This window comes from Talpa occidentalis, unplaced genomic scaffold (assembly GCF_014898055.3).
Source record: "Talpa occidentalis isolate TD23 unplaced genomic scaffold, MPIMG_talOcc4v2.1 talOcc4.9, whole genome shotgun sequence".
Classification (NCBI taxonomy): domain Eukaryota; kingdom Metazoa; phylum Chordata; class Mammalia; order Eulipotyphla; family Talpidae; genus Talpa; species Talpa occidentalis.
In genome coordinates, this window is record NW_023605305.1 from 41,393,884 (window position 1) to 41,413,584 (window position 19,701).

Sequence of the window (19,701 nt, forward strand, 5' to 3'; positions counted from 1 at the left end):
ATTGTTACTACTTGAATGAAAGTAGAGGATAGACCATGTTCCAGAGAAATAGTCTAATGGTATTGAGTAATTGAGATTTCATTTGCCTAGGTTATGACTAGGTGATTGTCTTAAAATGAAAACAGAAACTTTGTCATAAGTAATCTTGTTTGAAAAATAATCATTTTTGTCACATTATATTCTTAACAGGGAGAAGTAGGAGATCAAGGAAACATTGGAAAGATTGGTGAAATAGTAAGTTTATGTTCTTTCATATTTTTAATCATCTGTATGCATTAGAAGAATCATTTGAGCCCTCACTTGTGCTTAGAATTCAGAATACAAAATTCTTATCCAAGTGCTAATTTAACTATTTTGTGATGTAACAAATAAACCTACTTTACAAAAGAGAAATGACGGAATCCTTCATCTGTGATATTTTTACCCAATATAAATTATATTTGTGATCTTGGGAACATTCTTATTTCTAATATTTGGTTATTAATTTTAGTTCTGATAATTTCCATCTAAATTTGACCTTAACCTTTTTCATTTTAAAAAAGGAAAGAAAAAATCTCAAACAAATTATATAAAGTGGTAACTTAGTGCAAAGCAAATGAATTTATTTACTAAGTGTGATGGGCTGTCACAAAATAATACCATTTAATAGATTAAATAAGAAAATTCAATTTCCTATTATCTTCTTATGACTTAAAACGTTCTCAAAATATTTTATAAGCTTGAGTAATTAAACAATTTTATTTCCTGGTCATAGAATAGAGCAGTAATACATTTCTGATACTCATACTTTTTTCCTCATTAATTATCAATAAAAATAGGAAGAAGATCCATTTATCTTAAAAATTTCATTGTCAATTAATCATGAGCCACTAGAAGATGAACTTTTTGTTCTTGTCTTTACTTGAAAAGGGAAATGTCAATAAAAAGAAGTTCAAGGCTCCTCATTAAATATAATTCTAACTCATATTTAATCTCTTGGGTCACTCAAATTATTTTCCATGGCACAACTCAATAAGAAGGAAAAAAATTATATGTGTGTGTATGTATGTGTGTGTGTGTGTGTATATATATATATATATAAACTAGAATGTATATTTATATATATAAAAACTAGAATGTATATATATTTATATATATATAAACTAGAATGACCAAAATACCAATAAAGAACCTCTTTTTATAAAATTTATACCAAATTTCTAAGTTATTTACTTAGTAGTATTGGATTAGATCCACAATGTATGAGAACCCATCATCCATTCTTTCCAAAAAGGAAATGGATTGCCTTTGCAGGTTGGGGATTTCTATCATTGGAAGGAAATTAACATTTATTGATCATTTGATATGTGCTGTGTTTAATGTTAAGTGATATTTCATATTTTAGTCTTATACTTAGTTCTTGATTTAAATCTCAATTTAGCAATTTATACATACTTAACTTTGAGCACGTTGCTTACTCGGTTTCTGCTTCCTCATTTCAATAACTGGAGTACTAAAGTAGTTCCTCTAATCCTGAATACTGTTACAGTAAAACTCTCAAGATGGGATGACATGGTTGCATTTCATGGCATCAACCTTGTAATTTTGGGATATCTGAGGTTAATGGTAGTAACTAGTTTATACTCTTCCCAGTCTTTTTGCACAGTCATTTAATTACCTTTAACTGGATCTACTCCAATTTTACTTCTTTCTAGATTTATACCAATTGCAACCCAATTTGTGACACAGCTTGCTAAACACAGCAGTCCCATTTGTTTCTTATCTATACCTTTCTTGTCTATACCTTTCATTCACTTCCTGTAGGCTAAGAAATAATTTCTATAAATGTGCCTTAAATGAGTCTCTACTTTCCAAAAAAAGTCCTCTTTATCATCCTCATTCTAGCATTCTATCTTGTACAAATAAATTTGGGATTACCCCACCTTAATCGTGCTCTTTAACTTTTTAGGCTAAAACTGTCTGAAGAGCTTCAGAGGAGAAAATAATGTACTTTTTCACTTATTGGTCAAGAGACCAGAATTAGGATCTGTTAACAGATACATAAAGGAACAGATATTCTAAGGAAACAACTTTGTTTTGTAAACCAGGATTTTTAAAATTAATTTATTTTCTCACATTGTTGTTAATTTGGGGGTAGTATTTGATTTCTCCCCTCAGGTGTAGTTCCTGTAGTTCTCCCAGGACCCCGATCCATCACCACAGTCCTTTGTGCTCTTCCCTCCCTGTTTTGACCCCTCACTCTCCCTTTCCCTGCTGTATGTCTCAAATCTGTAATCAGCTTACAAGTTTTGTCTCTTTTTATTTAAATTTTATTTTCTTACATCATTGCTCTCCATTTATGTATATTCCCTGTAGTTCTCCCATAAGCTAGGATATTTTAATAGAATTTCTAACAGACATACTCTTCTACAGAGTGATTTAGTACATCATTAGTGGAAGATATGAATAACTTTCTTCAATAATTTATTCGTTAGATATTTATATTGCTATTCAGTCACATTTGTTGAATATATGATCCCTGCCTTCATGAAATGTTTATTCTATTTGAGGTTTGACAGACATAAATAATCATATAAGGAAATATGTAATTATAAACTGATATATTCTATGAAGGAAATGTTTAAGGGACTATGATAAAGATGCCAGCTTTAGGCTAGAGGATGAGAGGAGACTGTTTTGAGGACATTATATACATGGACAGAGAGTGGTATGAGTTAAGGACGAATATGGAGAAGGCACATCCCTGGCTTATGCTCTATAGCATGCTTCCCCTCTTGACCACTTACCTTGCATTAGAGAATGAATTTCTCTAAATATTTGTTTCCTCCACAGTAAAGGGATGAAGATAATTTCTACATCATAGTTTCTTGTGATTAAGCAGGATAATGCACTTGAAACATTTACCATAGTACCAGTCACATAATAATAATGATAAATGTTAGCTTTAATGGTGGTGGTGGTTATTGTTAAAGGTGATGGTGCTAAATATGAAAGCAGTTAGCTTTTTTGAGGAACTGAAAGAAAGCCAGTGTGAATAAACTGTAATTAGCCCAAGGAAAAGCAATGTGAGGCGGTATTAGTGAAAAGCAGGAGCTAAATTATGCAGGGCCATCATAATTACTTTGGGCTTGATCCTAAATTGAGTGGAAAGTCACCGCAGTATTCTGAGTAAGCCAATGACACAATCTAATTTATGTTTTAAGATCACTCTGGTTGTAGTGGGGTTGGGTTGTTAGAACATGTTTATAAGGAGCAGAAGAAGGTGAGCAGGTAGGATGATTCAGAATATAATTAGGTTTAAAAATTATAATTCTAAAATTTGAAGTACATTAACTACAAGTTTGTTTATCTCACACATTTTTCTTCATCATGTACTTATCTTTCTGTGTTCCAGAATTACATATTAATTTCTTATAGCCCCCCCCCAAGAAAGACACAACTAAACTTCTTTCATTTATTCTATTCTTCAAAAGATACTTGTTGAACACTTACAACCAAATAATACTTGTCCCTTACATGGCGTATCAGCTCGAAAATGAGAATAGACTTATACACATAATTTTGCAAACTGTTGGACCTGTTGTATCAAATACTCTAAAAAATAAGTAAACATTATTTTGCCCCCTACTGTAAGTACATATTCATTGATAGAGAAACTCTGGCTGTGTTTGACTAAAAGTATGTTACTGTTCTTTTCGGTAGGGATACTTAAAGTGAAAGTCACAAAGATTGAAGAAATAGCAGCTCAAAATTTCTGTATAAGAGAGTAGGATGGCATTTTCATTGGAAATGGGTGCTGAGAGCTTCCCTTGAAACCACATTAAAAACTGCACTGTTTTCATTTATTAGTAGTGCACCATCTTATTTTTACTTAGATATATATACATCAATATAAAATAGCAAAGGTTTCTAGTGATAGTTTTATGTACAGGAAGCTTAAACCTTTGCACTCCGCTGTCCCCTCTCAGGGGTCATCGGAATTCTAGCATATCACTCGGATGTCCCCTCTCAGGGGACATTGCAATTTATTAGTGATTACAGGGAATTGAGTTATTTCAACACAACTTTTTGAGACATGCATGTTTCCCTGAAGTTTTATCTTGAAATGGCACATGAAATTAAATCAAAATATCGTAAAATTACTAAGATATATACAAGAAATGTCAGCGGGTTTTGTGTCTGATGAGAACGTGAAATGTGTGCTCACGACGGTCCGAACACTTCTCGACGCCGCTTGAAAAGAGCAATAAGGGGAGTTTGTAGAAGAAAGGTCAGTTTTCGAACATAGCGCGCACTGTATAGTGAGATATATAATTACAAATAAACAAGTCTACATCTGGAGGAAAAGATTTTCAAAGCTGAGCTCATTTTGGTTTGAAGCTTTGAGCAGTGCACTTAGATGTAACGAGGAGAAAATCGGAAAAGTGATTCTTAGTGAATAAATTATTTGGTGAAAGCTATTTTGGTAAATATCCTCTTGTCAGTTAGTAATAACAATTAGAAATTTTCAACCCATGCATTCATATTTTTTATTAGAACAATGGCAAAGCGTCCAACCACGAATGAGTCTCATGACTCAAGTAGTAGTGATGATGAGCTCCAGATAGAACTCTATACAGACATGTCAAACATGCACTAATCAGCCTGCAATGCATTTTGGGGAGTGTTACAAAACTTATCAGACTGTACAAAATTATAAACAATAAAATATTGTTTTTTTTTTTTTTGCAAATATACATTTCTCGATGTCACCCAATTCATATAAGTCCAATATCATTATAATACGTTACTTGGTTCCAAAATTATACTAAATAATATGAGGGTCTGTAAATGCACGTTTCCACCGCAAAGTAGCATCGAGTAGCTGGTAGCCAATGTCCAGAATGGTTCGGAGTGATTAAGATGGAGAATACATCACTATTCATATGAAAGAATGAAATGAGCTGATGGATATAGTGGACGGGGCCTGAGTAAAGGGTAGCCTGGGGCCACTTGTTGGCGCTGCCACTCTTATGGACGGTGATGGCAGAATTAGAATCTGAGATGAAGGCTGATGAAAAGTGTGATTCTGATCTTAAAAACAAACAACAACAACAAAAACCACTTAAGATCTGAATAACCGGGCCTCCCAGGTGGCGCAGCGGTTGAGCGCTGGGTTGCGAAGCTGCCCGTGGCCTCTGCGGCACAGGTTCGATCCCCGGCTGCTCCCCGGCCACCGGAGGAGGGTCCCACATGGCGCGCAGACCCCTCCTGCCGCCCGCTGCTCCCTTCAGCAGTGTGCTTCGGTCCTTCTGCCTGCTCTGCTCCCCGCTCTGGCTCTGGTGAATTCTCTCACCCTCCCATGCTTCTGACTGTACCCAGTGCATGTATAAACAAAACAAACAAACAAACAAATAAAAACAAATAAATAAAACATGCCTCTATAATAAAAAAAAAGATCTGAATAACCAGTGTACTAAATTTTGAAATTTAAGGGTAACATTCATTCATTCATTTGAAATTTAAGGGTAACATTCAGGAACATAGGTAATAAGTTTACTTTTTTGTTTTATAGAAAAGGACCAGGTATTATGTATTTTAGGCTTTGGGCAGTACGGTCCCTGTCACAGCTACTCAGCTCTGCCGTTGCAGTGCACACACAGTCCTAGACAATATGTAAATGAATGAATGAGTCTGGCTATATTCCCAGTAAAACGTTATTTACAAAAACAGATGGTAGGCAGGATTTGGCCCATAGGGTGTAATTTGCCCTTTTCTTTTTTAGAAAGTTATACTTTATTTGGGGTGTTTCAGTTTTTATTGAATGAAATTGCCATATGTAATTCTGCTTCATTGGCCTTTTATTATTAATGGAAAAAAAAAGCACTAAACAAAAATATGATTTCTTCGAATGATGAAGCAGATTCAAATTAGCAAACAGATTGTGTTGCTAGTATTCATTGATTTTGTGTACTAAATCAATTTTGTGTGAACATATGAATTAATTTGCATCTATATGTAGCCCAAGTGTATTTTCAGAGTACTCAACTGGAATTTACCATTTTTCCCCTTTAAGAAACACTTAAGAATCTTACTAGGAAATATTTTCCAAGAACAATGAAATCAGCTCTTCATGTGCACATGTTTTGCTAGAACATTTTTCTGAATATTATACATGTTTTTGAAGTTCTTTTCTAAGGGTCCAAACATTTCCACATATTAAGTTTTAGTGAGTTTGTTTAATTACTTTGGAAAAAGTTCTAAGAAAATGTCATTAGACTTGAATTTCCCATTACTTTGTGATATTTTGCATTTGCACTATCTTCTGTTTTTGAAACATCTGTTGTTTTTTCATTAATGCAACAGCAACTTGATGGGGCGCATCACTGCATTTTTGTTCAAAAAGATAAATGGAACCTTTCACACTTTTCTCTCAACTAGAAGAAAAATAATTACATGAAGTCTGGATTTTCTTTTAGCCATATACAGCCAACTTTGTTTTTTATAGAAAACTTTTTATAAGTACATAACCTTTTCATTGCTTTATTTCGAGATGGAGAGATAGTAGCTATTATGATATAGGAATTATATACTCAGGGGTTGGTGGGTTTTGTTTTTTTGTTTGTTTGTTTTTTGATGAGTTTTGGAAAACTTTGGGACCGAAATCTATGTTCTCTGATGTGTTGATAATGCTATCAGAAAGAAAGTAAATTTATAGTTTCTAAAGTCAGGAAAGACCCAGATGATACTACTCCAAAAATGCTAGGGGAGTAGGGCATAGTAAATTATAAGAAAGGAAATGATTCTATGGAGACTTTAAAAATAAAGATTTTAGAGTTTTTCACCCTAACTTTCAAAACCTCCCACAAAATATCTCTTACCTATCTTTACAGTTATTTCTCAACTCCCCAATTTACTAGACCAAACCAGACTTGTTCATTTTTCCTTAAATGTAACTGATTGACGTGCCTTTGTTTCAATCACCTCTAAACACTTTCACTCTCCTATTCCTGTTGCTTGCCTGGCATCACTTACTCGACCATAAAGTCTTTTGGGTCTCCCTGCACAGTTAGACCATTCTCAACTTTTGTTAAGCCCTCAGCACTTTATTATATTGTTATGATCCTTAGCATATTTTATGTCAAAGTTACTTCTTTATTTGAACTATTCCTATAGAAAACTATCTCCCACAGCAGTGGGTATATCTTATATTGTACATTGACCATGAGTATATATACTGGTTCTTTTGGCCTTTGGGATGGATGGCAGCCAGTACTCAAATGCTGGCTAAATTAGAAGCCTGGCCCTCTGGTGGCAGCTTTTAAAGTGGGCAGATAAACCCAAGGAGAAGAATGCCTTTTTTTTTTTTTTTTTTTTTTTTTTTGCCTGCTCCCTCCGCATTGAATCCTGAGAACCCAGCATATAAAGAATTGCTATTTGTTTGGTATTACTAGGTCATACAAGGAAAGGGGAAGAGATTGAGAAAAAGAGTCTGAACAAGTAGACAATGATCAAATAACAAAGAGCCCTGTCTGTGTGCTCTCCACAGTGGTTCACATTTTATCCTGTAAGCAGAAGGGAAATGCTCAATTTATGGTACTGGTGCTTGCATACAATCATATTAGCCAATGAATAATGTCTTGCTGGCTGCAAGATGGAAAATACATTGGCCATAAAGAGAGACCAATGAAGAAGTAACTACAGTAGTATTAGGGAGAGATAACTACCAAGTACTTTAGGGCAGTAGCAAAGGGGAAAGCTGTGAAATATGTTTAGGAGGTAAAGTAAAAGTTCTGTAAGCTCTGAGACTGTATTTTATATACAGAGCCAGGCACACAATATGTATTCAATAAATCTTTCAAGATTAACAATTGTGATAGATTCTGTTTCCTTTTAGAAATGCCCTACTCTTCTAGCTCTGTACATCTAAATCATATCTGTCCTGTGAAGACCAATCTCAAAGACTATCTGAATGAAATTTTCCCTAAACCTCTCAACTGATAAATTTTCCATCCTTTAAGTTTCATGAAATGTTGTCTTTTTTCTTGTTTATACTTGTGTCTTTGTGTTAGATATTTATATATATATTTATATATATATATATATTTATATATATCTCTTGGTTCTCTTATTTGATTAAAAAGACTGGGGGAAGAATCCGTTTTTATTTTCCTATTTATATCCTTCATATATCTAGCTTGTAATAGATACATCACAAGACTTTGTCACTTGCTATTTATTCATTAAATATTTGTTGAATAAAATATAATGAAATATAAATTATCATATCTAACTATGATTAATGAAACAAAGTTCCCTGGAGAAGTATCATAAAACAGTGAGAGTGAGGATTCTGGAATTAGACTGCTTTCTCAATCTACTGGGAGTTAATGATGAATAATAATAATCCCACCACCACCACCAAATGAAAGTACTAAAATGATGAATTACTGTCAAAAGTATGTCAGGAAATAATTTTAAGCAAAAATTTAATACCATAAGATTAAATAATTGGCAAATCTTTATATATCTTAATGTTTTTACTCTAATGTTGCTGCAGAGTATGGGAATACAGTAAAATACAAACAATCCCTCTCCTTAAAGATCATAATCTCAAAAAGTAATAAATATATAACAGAATAAAAACCCCAGGATAATAATGACTTGTTTTTGTTTGCTATCAAAAATGAATGTAAGTAATTTATTTGATAGAGAGGAAAAGAGTAGTAGGAGCGTAGGGTAGCTTAAAATAGTCAAGAGGTCTTCCCCCAAAATGTTAAGATTTTATTTAGCTCTTATAAAATGAAGAATAAAAGATTAATTAATCATAGTACATGTGTCCTACTTCATGGAGTAATTGATAACTTAGGAGAACATAGGTATTGGGGGAAATGAAGGAATAAATTATTTCAAAAATATCCATTTACAAAGAATCATAGTGACCTACGGAATGAATTTTTACAGCATATTTTAAAAAGTTGCATGACTGTGAATTTCCTTCTATCAGAAATATCTTAGATTTCGATAGCATGTATGCTTGTAAGTTCCCTAAAATTTCCAGAAATGAAATATTCCTAGATAGTTCTCTTTTTAAAAACATGAGAAAAAATTAGAAATGCACTAGAACTTGTGTGTTTAGATAGTAGTATAGTATAGTGCCTTTTTAATAAGATGTCAATCTCACATGACAGCCGAAGTTTAATCAGTTACATTGATTTTTTTTAAATTAAGCTCTTCAGGACAATGATTCTATACCCTCAGATTTTCCAGAAATTCTTTATTATTTAAAATTTAGGGTTTTTTTTCCAACTGTGCAAATAGACATAGTGACCTGACTTACCCAATATGGAAACCTATCCAATAGTTATTTTTATTTGGTTTCCAGTTAATTTAGATGAAACTGAGAGACTGTATACCTAATGAATATATAGCAATTTAATGTTACATAATTGTTGGTTATTGATTTAGGTTTCTTTCTCCATGTCGCTTGTACTAACCTGCATTTCTTCTGCTGTTTTGGGGTGCTAGACTGTACAGAATGGGTTTTGTTTTAGTTTTATAGTTATCTAGCACATACCTGGAATACTGCAGAAATCTAGAACATAAATTTTGGATTGAAATACTTGCCAACCTTGTAGCAGTAATAGTCACTTACATTCCCGATGCATTTGCTGAGACTATTGTACAAACATCTAGTCATGGTGGGCAAATCAGAAACATTTCAGTGTCATATAGGACTGGGAAAAGGATGTAAGGAAGTGATGCAATCACCAAGACAGTTCCTCAGTGACAGGAAAAAGGGACTAATACTTTCTGAAGCATCTGTTAGTGCCATTTGTATTTTACATTAATATCTCATTTAATCCTAAAATCTTAGAAATCAAGATTATCCTTCTTATGGGGAAAACATGAATCATACACCAACTGGATTTCTTTTTTTTTCTGTAATCACAATTTTATTGTATTGGCCAGTCAGTATATAATACAGTATAGAAAAACAGGAATTTCAGCTGAGTCATAGTTCTCTTTAAATTCGGGTATTGAAAAACAAAAACTGCCACTCTAAATTTGTGGTTCTTTTTAGTTTATTAATTATTACATATGAAAGAAAAGGAATGAATATATTATTTAAGAAAAAGCATATGTTTTGAGATCATGTATTGAATAGATTTGAATTCCAGTCCTGGATTTCTTCTTCCTTATTTGTAAAGCTTAGTTGGAAAATATCTTTTTACGTGTTGATTGTCAGGATTAGAAAATAAGAACACCCTAAGATGAAGCAGTGAGTTGAGATAACATGTGTGAACTATTATCAAGCAATATTTTGACAATATTAGATTATTAGATTCAGTAGCCCTGGTTTTCAGTGGGAGCTGGTCACAAAGGCACCGTCTGCCTACCATGCACCAAAATTCCAGGCACCCAAAGGAAAGCAGGTGTTCAGCACAAACCATATTCTTAGCATAAATAGTTGAGGCATTCTAATAAGGAGACATTCTTACCGGTTAATGAAATGATGGGAACCCTCCCAAAATCCAATGAAGAGCCATCATTCTAAGAATAGTAACCTCAGTCCTACTATGTTAAGTCTTTTCTATACAGACATATAGATAAAATTTCCACAAGAGGCAATATTTGAGGAGCATATAATATCTTGCAAGTAACCAATGATTTACCAAAAAAAAAAAAAAAAAGTCATGAAAAACTACATTAAAATCCCTCGGGGGGAGGGGGGGTTATTTCAGGGGCATAAAGATGTAGATGGTTACTTAAATGCCTGCTGGAAATCTTAAAGTGGGTCCATTCATCTTACTCTTAAAATTCAGAACCACCCAAAACTGTAACTCCCCTCAATACTCTCTATCTCCAAGATCTAGCTTAATATATATCATGTTCCCTATTATTAGATTAACCTATGTGATATCCGTAGTAGTAGAAGTAAGCAGATCAGTTGGTGGTGGTCTGGGGATCCTTATTATTGATGAATGAGAACAGTCCTTGTTTTTTTTAAAAAAAAAAATCTCTGTAGTAGAACTCCAGTACTAGATAAAGGTCATAAAAACCACACTCAAGGTTTTTGCTTAGAAGACCCCACTGGGTTTGCATCTTAAATAATAGTAAAGACTAAGCCTATTGGGCTAGACTTGTTACTGCAGGCAACTGAAAGATAGTTGAGTTGCAAACTTGGTGTGAATTTAGTATGCTTTGGTGGAACTATTCCATGACTGGTGCATGAGTGAGGAATCATAATATTTTTATCCTTGTAAATTGAAGATTTGTAAATTATCCTTTGCAATGTTGGCTTATAGCTTGATTGGTATTTTCTCTCTTATGATGGGATTCTAACAGTCTGCCAATGCTCTGGCATTCAAGGATCTTGCTGCCCTATCAGAGAAATATATGCGCATTTGGACAGACCTGGCATGTTTCCACGTGTCCTGGGTTAAGTAATTGGGGAAATGATATGTATAGTATGATGGTTTACAGGGCCACTTTGCTAATCTCCCTAGAGAAAGTCAGCAAATATAGGAACCTAAGAAGTCACTTGGAATTTTTGTGAGATTACTCCATCTTTTAAATAGACAGTGGGGGCATCATTAAACTTTATTATTCTCAGCACAACATTATTATGATTACAGCTAAGGCATAAATGCTCTTTTTCTACCCAGGGGAATTTTCTACCTATCAGGAACTGGTGAGATTACTGACTTAACTAGCACATTCTACCATGTAGCAAAACTAAAATGCAAGGTCTTTAAGCCTCAATACTAGAGAATTAATGAGCGACATCATACTCAGTTTGGAAGGCAGAGGGTGAAGACAAAAGTAGACTAGTGACTCAGTAAGTCATATAGGGTAGATACTCAGAACTATCAGAAATAAATGATATACATATCACAATCCAAGAAAGAAATGGGAAACATGACCTCATATGAGAAATAGACCTAATGATTTCGTCCTAGCAAATTAAATCTTTACCGTTCAGGAGAGCTTTCCCCATTTTCTGCAGCATGTCTTAAATATGCTGTCCTACACTCGACCCTAAAAATATATGTGTCAGTCAAGGAGTCTTGCAAAGAATCAAGTTGTTCTCATACTCTGCTCTTTTGAATGAATCTCTTTGATAGTAAGTCAAACATGATAAAGTTAATATCTGCACAGGACAATCACCTATCTTGGTTAAACATTTAAGGTTACTAGCTTTTTTCTTTGATTAGTTGGGTGAAAAATAAGAGGAATTCTCCTGTTATGACACTGATGTTGTAAAATGTTTGCAGTTGGCAGCAAGGGTCAAAAATATTTGCCATTGAATAAATACAGCATAAAGTCTCTGGAGAATATCCTCCTTCCTCACTGACTTCCATGTTTCCTTATTTTTTCACAACTTCAGCAGACAAGTAAAGATCATCACGTTTCTATCTGGAAGTAAATGTTGGAACTTCCACAATTTAAATATTTTAATTAAGAATCCAACATCCGGGCCTCCCTGGTGGCATAGGGGTTAAGTCAGTGCTATCATTGTGAGGGCCTGAGTTCAATCCCCAGGCAGGGAGGTGACCCACATGGTGCAGATGTCTTCTGTCTTACCCACTGTGCCCCTCAGCAGTGTATTTCAGTAAATCTGCCTGTTCTGTTCCCCACTCTGTCTCTGGTGAATCCTCTCACCCCTGCACCTCTAGCCTACACCCCAGTTCTATGCAAAAAAAAAAAAAGAATCCATAACCCAATTTGTAGAATGCATTCATTCCTACAATATTTACTGAGCACCTACTGTATACCAAGTTAGATGCTAGACAATGAGATGTGCTAGATAATAAGATGGTCTGAGATGAGCAGACCATAGCCTTTACTCTCAAAGAATTCACACAAGTTTAATAGACAAGTTTTTAAAGAAATTAATAAATGATGCGATAAAACAGTCACATCTATACAAGAATTCACAATGTTGCCCTCCTGTAAATGTTGGCAAATAGTTTTAGTGATATGGAGTCTAGAATGCTCTATCTACCATCCTCACTATGAAGAAAAAGTATCCCAATTAAAAAAAAAATTTACATCCTTTTCACCTGCTCAATGAATTTTAATACCTTTAGATATCTGAATACTTTTCATATCACTTATGGCTAAATTACAGAATTTTAGAGCTAGAAAATTTGAGAGGGGTTTTTCTTGTCTAGCCTCTTTATTTTGTTTTGTTTTTGAGGACTAGAGAAAAGAAACCCAGCCTGGCTCCATGACTTGCTTTAGAATTGAAGATCTATGGGCCTCCCTGGTGGTGCAGTGGTTGAGCGCTGGGTTGCGAAACTGCCCGAGGCCTCTGCAGCGCCAGTTTGATCCCCGGCTGCTCCCCGGCCACTGGAGGGTCCCACATGGGTCACAGACCTCTCCTGCCGCCCGCTGCTCCCCTCAGCAGTGTACTTCGGTCCTTCTGCCTGCTCTGCTCCCTGCTCTGGCGAATCCTCTTACCCTCCCATGCTTCTGACTATATCCACTGCTTGTATAAATAAGTAAATAAATAAATATTTTAAAAAAACTGAAGATATACACAGGCACTAAAGCCTTTAGCAATCCAATAATATTTTGCTGTTATTTTTCTCATTCTTAGCTACTGAGATTTGGCAACCAAAGAGTTGATGGGAGGCATAAGACAATGGCTTTTCTGAATCTAATTTTGTCTTTAGATTCAGTTCATTAAAAAAAAATCTCAATACCTAAGATGTCTGCATGAAAGTAATAAAAATTCAATTCTTTGTGAAAAATTGTGTTATAAAAATATATAATTTTATAATTAATTCAAATTTATCATTTGTGAAAAAAAAGTTTTGTGAATGATCCTGCTAGTTATTAGCATCTTTGAAAGTGCTTACAGCTGAAATGTTTTACAACATAAGTATCAGGACAGGACAACTTCTCATTTCTCACCCAACTATTTAAAGAACAAAAACTACTAACCTAAAAAGTTTAACAAAGATAGGTGATTGTCCTGTGCAGATAATAACTTTATCATGTTTGACTTACTGCCAAAAAGATTCATTCAAAAGAGCAGAATATGTGAAGAACAACTTTGCCAGGGAATTTAGTGCCAGGAAGACAGCACTGGCTGCTATTCTGTTCTCAAGCTCCCCCAACAGAAGCATGAGTAAAAGCATGTGTTAAGTATACATTCCAAGCATACTCTTTTAATCATTGCCAGATCTTCCTGAGGTGAAACTTTATTTGAACTTTTATTTCATAACTACATATTTGATCCTAAGAAAGAAGAGTCAAGCAGTTGTTAAGAAAATATCAGAGACTAAAATCCCTATTCTGATAATGAACAGACCTTTCAGCTGTATCTTTCAGGAAACCTATATATCCAAATGTCAAGAGAGTTTTGTGGAGGAAATAAACTCTTGTCCACTCAAGAGTCTCTCAAAGCATGGAGTTATTCTCTACATTCTAAATTTAATTAACTGTATAAAATGTCTGCATTATTTAAAATATTAATGAGTGCAAGCTTTCTATAATTGTTTTTAGTGATAGTATTTATAAAAATGTATCTTCGGGCCTCCCCTGGTGGCGCAGGCGGTTGAGCGCCATGCTGTGAAGCTGTCCACAGCCTCTGCAGCACTGGTTCGATCCCAGCCAGCCGGCAAGGGTCCAACATGGCATGGCAGACCTCTCCTGTCGCACCCACTGCTCCCCTCAGCAGTGTATTTCATCAGTCTGCCTGTTCTGTTCCCTGCTCTGCCTCTGGTGAATCCTCTCACCCTCCCGCGCATCTGGCCTGTACCCCAGTTCTTGTATAAATAAAGAAATCTTTTTTAAAAAATTTTAAAAATAAAAAATTTATCTTCAGTTTCAAGAAACTTTAATAAAGCTAATTAGGAACATTCCTTATATATATAAGGACATTTAATAGGTAGTGGTCTCCATTGGACAGTGTACTTTGTATGTATAGTCAGTGATGGAAGTTTTTTTACATCCTGTTCTCTGTGGTTCTTCTTGGCTTTTTCCTCTTCTTAGTCTTTACATTCTCTTTGGTGGTTCATCTACCTACCAGGTCTTTATCATCCTTTTGCTAATGATTCACAAATATTTTTTTTTGCACATAATTTTATTTTTAAAAACATAGATATATGTACAGAACAGACTCAGATACTCTCATATTGAAAGGAAATATTGAGAAAAAGTTGAAAGGACAGAAACAAGAATTTATGAATTAACGTATAATTAAAAGAATACAAAAGTTTAACACAAAAACAATTGTTTTTAATTTTTTTAAATATTTATTTATACAAGAACTGGGGTACAGGCCAGATGTGTGGGAGGGTGAGAGGATTCACCAGAGACAGAGCAGGGAGCAGAACAGGCAGACTGATGAAATACACTGCTGAGGGGAGCAGCAGGCGAGATAGCAGAGGTCTGCCGCGCCATGTGGGAATCTCCCTGGCTGGCCGGGAATCGAACCTGTGCTGCAGAGGCTGTGGACAGCTTCACAGCACTGCGCTCAACCACCTGCACCACCAGGGGAGGCCCTGTTTTTAATTTTATGTATAGTTTACATTGTTTTTGTACAATGTATGCTTTCTCCTCTCAGGTATAGACCCTGTGGAATTCCCAACACCAATTCACCCTTGTCCCATCACCATAGTCCCTTGTATTCTCCCTTCAGAATGTCTCTGATTTATAAATTAAAACAGCACAGTGCTGTATGGTGGACAACATTTAAAGGATGTGATTCACAAATAACTAAACTCTCGACCACATACTCAATTGTGCTGTGACTATTCCTACCAGAATATCCTAATGGTTTCTTGTACTCATCTGTTTCTTACCAAAATAGATTACACATTCTTTCCACCTTCCTTCATTTTCTCCTTACCTAACTAGACAGACAAGATTATGTATTAGTGCCTTCTTGGGCAGGATTTTTTTTTTTTTTTCTATAGACGAAAGTATGGAGGTATGAGAACTTGAGGCAGAGAAATAAATATCACATATGGAAGCATGCATCCCCAGTAGTACTTGAAGTAGTTATCTTAACATGTCTGGATGATCTTCTGTTTTTCCTACCCTCAAAATTTATGATAAATTGAACCCTATGAAATTAACATTACCTAGGTAAAAAAAAAAATCAACAATTTCTTAGTGTATAACCCAGTATTATTTTTATTGTGACAAGACAGATGATTTCTAAAAGTCTTTTATTTTTAAGCAGAGTAAACACAGTAAGATTAACACAAATATTGAAGTTAATATGTTTCTAAGATGAAACAGAATTAAATCCTAGAGAATTAGCTCAGTATATTGCATTTTCAAATACATTTGAAGCACTTCGGGTTCTGAAATTCTTTTATCTTGTAAATGTAGCTGTTTCTACATTGAAAGAGAAAATTGAAACAATACAGAGAAGTTCTAAACCACAGTAAAGGCACAATGATTTTTTTAAAGAATTGTCAAGTCTAAGAACTTTATATAATTTTTTGAGTATTTTAGTTTCAACTTGGAAATATTCTAATTTTTTGTGTCCTTAGTGAATAATTAGGATGTGGTTACTTTTAAAAATTGAGCTAGAGTATTTGAGTTTTTACTGACCTGAAAAAAATATTTCTTCACAATCTAACAAGTGATTTATTATACATAAGGCTTTTTGGCCTTCCAAATTCTGCTTTAGCTAACAAAAATATTTAAATAGCCTGTTACATATTTTATTTTGCAAAAAAAAAAGTGTTTTCAATCATTGTTGAATTGTCTAGCTCTTAACATTCAAGATGTTTTGGCTAACAGTTTTGTCATTTTCTGTGACGTATGTTAGATGTGGAATCAGTGTTTTGCACTTGATCTTAGCCAAAAGGCCAAGAAGCGATGGAATCAGTGTTTTGAAACATTTTATTGGACTTCTTGTCAAAATGTTATATATTGCTGGCAATTATTATATATGAAGGCTATGTTTTCAATGTCTATTTTGTATTTCCTTTAAATACCCAACAAATAGTTTGGGCTTTGAGGTTTATACAGTCTCTCTCACAACTACTCAACTCTGCCTTCCTAGGGTATAAATGGCGGAAGACAATAGGTAATCAAATGGATTTGGCCATGTTCTAATGGAATAAAACAGGCAAAACCAGGCAGCAGGTCTTCAGTGTCATAATTGTTGATTCTTGCTTTATCTGATGCTCTGTAGTACTTTATTCTGTGGCAACTTATGCTATCAATTCGAGTTATTAGTCATTTCTAAATTGATCGGTATGGTACCTTATACATGATATATGTTCAGTGTCATGCTTTTCAACTTTTGGACAATGTACATTGTTTCAATAACAGTAATTCAGAATGTTCCTGCAGAAATGTATAATGTGGAAATAAATGGAAGAACCTTGTAAACTATTGGGAGTAATCAAAGTTTTAATGAAAGATAAAGTCAAGCCAGGAATAATATTTAGTTATTGTGATGGTTTTAAAACGTGCCAGCAATTTTTGATATTCCTTCAAAATGTGGAGGTTGAATTTTATTCCCTGAGTGTGGAGTGGACTTAGTGACTTGCTTCTAATGAATAGGATATGGCAAAAGTGACAGTGTGTAGATAGGTCATAAAAGACTGCAGCTTCTTCCCCAATCACTGTCTCTTTGTGGGTATCTCTTTAGGATTATCTGCCTTTGAGGAAAGACAACTGCCCTATAGATAGTGCATATGGAGTGAAGCATTGAGGCCTCTTTCCAACCTTCAGTGAGGCTCCGAGGATTCCAGCAACAGCCTTCTTGGAAATGGATTCTGCGGTCTCAGCTAAGCCCTCAGATAACTGCAGTTCATTCCAAATCTTGACTATAACCTCATGAATATCTCTGAGCCAGAACTACCCAAATGAGCTGTTCTCAACTTTCTGACTGACAAAAACTATGAGAAAAGGGTTCATTGTTTTAAGCCACTAATTTTGAGGGGTAATTGGTTCTGCAGCAATAGACAGCTAATACAGTAATATAAAAGATTTAAACATTAGTTTTGAAATGAAGGAAAGCAATTAGGAAGACACAAAAAAATCATTCCTACAGTACCATAGGATTAAAAAAAAAAATTACAGCCTTTCCCACATACATTTCACTTGCATTTAAGTGCTTTAAAGTCCAAAATATAATTTTTAATCTTGACTCTTGCATACATAGCACTTGAGGTTTCATGGGTAAAAACTGGGACAAGTCATGATACTCTAGTGTGTCCTTTTAAACACTACTTCTGCTAATAAGGAAGTGAAGACTATAGGGCAACTTGGTCCAAAACTTGTCTCTTAATGTGAGTTCTACAACTCACAATATATCTCTGCTGCAAGGAAGCTCATAAGAGGCAGGGACCTGGTTAGCATGTGGTCCTTGGAAACAAATAAAACATGCCAATGCCATTTCACTGACAGAAATATTTTGGTTCCCATCCAATGAAGAGGGAACCATATATTAGCTTGTTTAAAAAGAATTATCCTGTGAAGTAAAGTAAAAAGTAGGTTTTAAATATAATTTCTTTTCAAACGAATATTTTGCAATTGAAAATGAATTTCCTTTTGCAAGCAGAACAAAATTAGATTCTAAATAGAATAATTTTGCAAACTACTTTTTGCTGCCAAACTTCTTGAAAGAATAATCCACGCAGTTTTCCCTTTTGCCACCAAACTTCTTAAGACACTAATCCACACAATTTTTTCCCACTTTCTCTTACCCATACTTTCTTAACACTTTGGCAAACAGGCCCAAACACACAAAAGCCACTGGAATTGTTCTTACAGATTACCAGCAGCCATGAAACTGCCAAATTCTATGATTCTGTCAGAACATTGATCCTTCTCAAGCCTTCCCACATAACACTGATTTCTTTCTCCTTGATATTTGATCTTCCCTCATTTCTGTTATTTGTACATTCCTCATTCTCCTCCTGACTCTTCCTATTTTTAATTTTTTTTAATGTGTCTGTCTTGTAGTTGCTTGTTTCTCCTACTTTATTTTTAATAAGACCTCCTCTACCCTGACACCACCACCTCCCCATTGGTAACCTCAGTTCTGCAGTCAATGTCCACTATTCTATTTTTATTTTGTTTTGCCCATTCATTTGTCTTTAGGATTTTATTGTTTTTCTTCTCTTAACTTGGAGAAGATGTGCATTTACTTTATGTTATTAGATTATGAACTCTCTAGTATATTTTATTTATGTCTGTATACTCTATAACTCCTAACTCAGGCCTATTACATGAACAATATACACATGTTTAGTTTTATTTTCTTCAGATCGCTTTGCATTTTCTGGACAAGTTGATTGGCAATCTGAAAACCAGAACTTGAGCCTCCCTTGGTGGCGCAGCAGTTGAGCGCTGGGCTGCAAAGCTGCCTGCAGCCTCTGCAGCGCTGGTTCGATCCCCAGCCGCCGGCGAGGGTCCCACTTGGCGCGCAGACCTCTCCTGCCGCCTGCTGCTCCCCTCATCAGTGTACTTCGGTCCTTCTGCCTGTTGTGCTCCCTGCTCTGGCTCTGGTGAATTCTGTCACCCTCCCGCGCTTCTGACTGTACCCAATGCTTATATAAATAAATAAATATTTTAAAAATAAATAAATAAATAAAGACCAGAACTTGGTTCAGTACATTTTATACCCTCATATTTTGTGAGGTTATTTCTATGAGAATGGCTTGAAAAGTAGGCTAATTGAGCTAGCTGTCAAAGTTTTACAATTTTATGTCAATATTTATTTTAATTCACCCTATT

General features: G+C 34.9%; 1 protein-coding gene across 1 annotated transcript in view; it reads left to right on the forward strand.

Annotated features, from left to right (window-relative positions):
* The window catches only part of COL24A1 (collagen type XXIV alpha 1 chain), a 260,287-nt gene that overhangs the window by 133,499 nt on the left and 107,087 nt on the right, over positions 1–19,701 (forward strand). The window contains exon 24 of the mRNA XM_037499346.1: positions 190–234. Coding sequence (XP_037355243.1) covers positions 190–234 — 45 coding nt within the window. The remainder of the gene's footprint in view (positions 1–189; positions 235–19,701) is intronic.